The sequence below is a fragment of the Rhincodon typus genome, chromosome 1 (assembly GCF_021869965.1).
Source record: "Rhincodon typus isolate 14 chromosome 1, sRhiTyp1.1, whole genome shotgun sequence".
Taxonomy (NCBI): domain Eukaryota; kingdom Metazoa; phylum Chordata; class Chondrichthyes; order Orectolobiformes; family Rhincodontidae; genus Rhincodon; species Rhincodon typus.
Window position 1 is genome coordinate 111,758,267 of NC_063332.1, and position 4,439 is coordinate 111,762,705.

General features: G+C 38.8%; 1 protein-coding gene across 1 annotated transcript; it reads left to right on the plus strand.

The window, feature by feature from the left end:
• LOC109932542 (interleukin-8-like) lies at nucleotides 1–2,866 on the plus strand. Its single transcript, XM_048602860.1, has 4 exons — nucleotides 1–125; nucleotides 385–514; nucleotides 727–806; nucleotides 1,391–2,866. Exons 1-4 carry the CDS (start codon nucleotides 65–67, stop codon nucleotides 1,408–1,410), a joined length of 291 nt encoding a protein of 96 aa, XP_048458817.1. The 5' UTR covers nucleotides 1–64; the 3' UTR covers nucleotides 1,411–2,866.
• Nucleotides 2,867–4,439: the final 1,573 nt, after the last annotated feature.

The window sequence follows — 4,439 nt, forward strand, 5'->3', positions numbered from 1 at the left end:
GAGAGTGGCACTGAAATAGACAGAAGATCCTTCTGCAGGAATCTATTCAGCAACAAAGTCAAAGATGAACAGAGCAACAGCTGTAATAACTGTCATCCTGCTCCTGTGTGCTACTGCTGCACAGGGTATGTCAACATTTCTATGTTGTGTTTTAGTTTTTCCTGCAGTATAATATGAAAAAGAGTCTTTCTGCTGATTTATTGAGCAGCCATACATGAGTCAGTGTGCTGGTTGGTTGTTCATTAAAGAATTAAACAGTCACTGATACATGTTTTGATAATACGATATTTGTTTTAATACTGAATTCAATGCTTAAATAACATATCACGTTTCTGTCAACTGCAATCAAAATCTGAATTGAAGTTCAATTGATTTCATTTACAGGTATTCCAGTCCCAGGTAATCAAGGACGGTGTCGGTGTCCTGCGACCAGCTCCGATTTTATTGATCCGAGAACCATCAAGAATTTACAATACATTCCCAAAGGATCAAATTGTGAGACACAGGAGATAATGTGAGTAAATGGCTCCGAGTATCACCTTTAACTTTTCTCACTTTCCTATTTCTATTGAGATGATGTAATTTCTTTGTAAATATGTTGGATCAATTGCAATTTCTTCATGTAGCAGATTTGAAGGATTGTGTTTTGATTACTGATTCTTACCTTCAGTGGGTAATATCCAATTTCTGTGAGTTGGATTTTGAAGTTTTATCTTTTCCTCACAGCATCACCAAGAAAAGTGGGCGGAAAATTTGTGTGAGCCCTGATGCCAAGTGGGTGAAGATAATCATTAAATCCAGGAAAGGTTAGTGCTTGTAAACTTGCATATGTTATCTATGAATAAATCTGCTCGAGTGAAGTGCTTTTCTCATATATGTCTTCAGCTCTTTGGCCAAGGCTTTAACACCAGTCTGCTGCCCACTCATGCAGGCTCTTGATGCATTCTGTTACTTTGTCCCTAAATCTGGTATTAGTATGCGAGCTGTGACAGTGGATGCTAACAAGCTATTCACCCACAGTGGCAGCAGGACTGATTCCTACACTGTTCTCAGCCTCACCCATTTGTGGTAAACTGGGGAGGAGCTTGGGGTGTCACTGGTCAGTAACCTGGTGTAGGAATGCTGGGTGATTCCATGCTTCAGCACCCACGGTTGTCATACATTGAGCAGCCAGCTGATGTCAACTAAGTCAATGTATCCCAGTGATCAAAACAGGAACTTTAACTCCTTTTCATGCTTCCTTCCTTCATGGTCAGCTCCCTGATGTTCTGCTCTGCATTGTAAACAGCCCTAGTGCATAATTCGTAAACCTTTTGTTAACTGTCCTCACTATAAAAACCAATATCTACAGTTGTCAGGGGAATAATTAATTTATTTAATTTTATTTCAGGTTCCAGACCACGTAACTAAGAATTGAAGCTGCAATGTAATTCACTTGATTGCCCACCCGTGGAATTTGCTGTACAGTGAACACTGAAATGAAGGAATTCACTGCAGGGCATTCACTTTCTGATATCACCGTTCGATATGTTGTTTGAGGATTAATTCTCTGAAACCTTTTTCAGTGTTTAACCCTCTTGCACTGTAATTGTTTACACATAGTCTAAGAGATCAGGCAGCTATTGTGAAATATTGTGCCGTGCTGGCGGTTTTCTTTTCACGGGATATGATTTGTAGAATTATTCTGAATGTGGTCTGGCAGTGTTACGAGATGCCGTACAACTGAAAGCAATCTGTTAACTTACTCCATTAGCATTGGAAAATAATTTCTGTTCATCGAAAAGGTGCAGGTAGAAAGGAAATATTAACAGACTTATGAACTTGGGGAGAAATCAAAATAAAACAAATCTGTCAGCATTTAAATGTTATTGTTTGAATTAAGATAATCAATACCAATTTTTCAATAATTTGATTTATTGACTGTTAGAAAATTATTTCACTAAAGTTGTGCATGACTGCCAAACTCAGCACTTATCCCCGATTCCTTTTTGCTTGTGTGAATGTGCTGGCAAGCTACTTTGTTGAACTGCTGCAGTCCTTGTGGCACTAAAGAGAGGAGAAATCTGATGACAAGAGGCATAATGGTGCAAGGCAAAATAGATAAGAATGGGTCAAATGAAGGAACAAAAACAGTGTGTTGAAGAGGTGCAAATGAGAAGATGCAGAATGGCGAACAGTACACTACTGTCCAATGAGAAGGTGGAGCAGGCAGGCCTTATGATTGGAAACTGTTCACCATAGTGTTGATTCTGGGGACTGTAAAGCGGCCTGTCTAAAATTGATATCGCGTTTCTTGAGCCAGTGCTGAGCTGTAGTGGAACAATATAGAAGAATGAAGACATAACATTCAGAGAGGGAATGTGGAAGTACTATAGATTGACATTGTTTCAAATTTAGCTGTAACTTCGTTTGAAACAGTCTTTCTTTGCTGTTGAAAGCCTGTGCACTCTACATGATTTAACGGCAGTGGTTATATCAGTCATTTACATTTTAAGCGAACCTCTCTGGACTTTGTTTGTATGATATCAAACCTCTAAAACTGAAGTCTGTGCAAAGAAATGATGTGTGTGAAATACTAACATTTTGGGAGAAAATGCTGTTTATCATGTAATATTAACCAGAAGTAATAACATTGATAAATAAAACTCTTCTCTGTGCAGTGACATTTTAGTACAGATGAGTTTTCAGCCTAGGATTTTGTTGACCTCAGAAAACTTTGTGTAAAAGTTGTATTATATACAGGAGTGTCACTCCAAAAATGCTGTATGTATCTGAATTGTATGTATATGAGTTGTTTTAGGTTTTTGTACCTTTAATCCTTTAAATCCTTTTTAAGAGATGAAAATAAAGAAAATTTCATATAGAATACCTTGTTGCCATTACATAACCTTCAGCAAAAACAATTGTACACTTCTTGAGTAGGTTTATTTAGTGGTGTGACTGAAATTAACACCCTGTTCAGGTCAGACCTTGAGAAGCATGAAAACAGGCACAATATTTGCACTGTGAAAGATTTAAGATTACAAACCAGCTAAATCTCAATGGAACAAAAACAAAGTTGCTGGAAAAGCTCAGCAGGTCTGGCAGCATCTGTGAAGGAAAAAACAGAGTTAACTTTTCGGGTCCGGTGACCCTTCCTCAGAACACACTGGACCTGAAACGTTAACTCTGTTTTTTCCTTCACAGATGCTGCCAGCCCTGCTGAGCTTTTCCAGCAACTTCTGTTTTTGCTCCTGATTTACAGCATCCGCAGTTCTTTCGGTTTTTATTTAAATCTCAAATGGGTTGTATCATGGATAGTCACTGATTTACACCTTCAGACCAACACTGCTCTGAACTGAATGAACAGGATGTTAACATGTAACTTTATCGGAGTCCATGATGGGACAGTTGCATACTTGTTCCTTCCACTATTAACTCACTCAACCTAACTGTACAGGATGTATCCTACATTCAATGTGCATTTACATTAGCAATTCTGCCTGAGCCAAACAACAGACAGATCACTGCAGGAGTCAATGGACGATCAGTAGAGACATGGGAAGCAGCTTAATCATCTTAACTGAGGTTTGCATCTTGTGACAAGGACATGGAGATTTCTTCAGATTGCCCTGTTGCCTGGCAACCCCTGGCCCCCACCCATTCCATCCTTAATCCCATGGAGTCCATGAATTTCAGCCTTGCTTCTTGCTCATATTCATAACATCTCCTCTCTACTATTTCCTCCAGTACAACACTAACTTTCACTAGTGACTGGTCAGATTAGACTGCAGTCACATTGCCATGCACTTGGGGAAAGAGGTTCTATTAGTTTAAGGATTTTTGATATTCAGTAGCAGCATATTAATTTTCTCCCCAATTAAATGTAGCAATAATCAATCAACTGAAGATGGTCAAAATTAATATATCTGCTTGCAACAGCACAAAATCATTACAGTGCGGAAAGAATCCATTCAGCCCATCATGATATTGCCAACTCTCTGAATGAGCATTTCACTCAGTGCTAGTCTCCTGACCTCTCCCCTTAATTCTTATAAAAAACAACATATTGCGGATGCTTGAAATCTGAAATAAAAACACAACGTACTGGGGAAACTCAGCACGTCTGGCAACATCTATGGAGAGAGAAATAGTGTTCATGTTTTGAGTTCAATATGACTCTTCTTCAGATCTGTGGATTTAAAATGATAATCCTGATTCTTTCTCCATTGATGTCGGCTGTCTTGCAGAGCTTCTCCAAAACCTTCTGTTTATATCCCCTTAATTCTTGTTCTTTTTCAAATGACTGTACAATTCTCATTTAAGTACTGCAACTGGACCTGACACCACCCCACTGTCAAGCAGCGCAAACCAAGCCCTACCCACTTGGCGCATGAAAATAGATTTTCCTTGTAGCATTTTTGTTTCTTTCGCAATTGCATTAAATCTGTGCTCTTTTA

Bases quoted from the DNA above. Each gene is read 5' to 3' on its own strand.
- LOC109932542 (XM_048602860.1), top strand. From the start codon at position 65: ATGAACAGAGCAACAGCTGTAATAACTGTCATCCTGCTCCTGTGTGCT. The intron at 126-384 runs GTATGTCAACAT...TTTCATTTACAG, and splicing joins GTGTGCTACTGCTGCACAGG to GTATTCCAGTCCCAGGTAAT. The intron at 807-1,390 runs GTTAGTGCTTGT...ATTTTATTTCAG, and splicing joins AATCATTAAATCCAGGAAAG to GTTCCAGACCACGTAACTAA.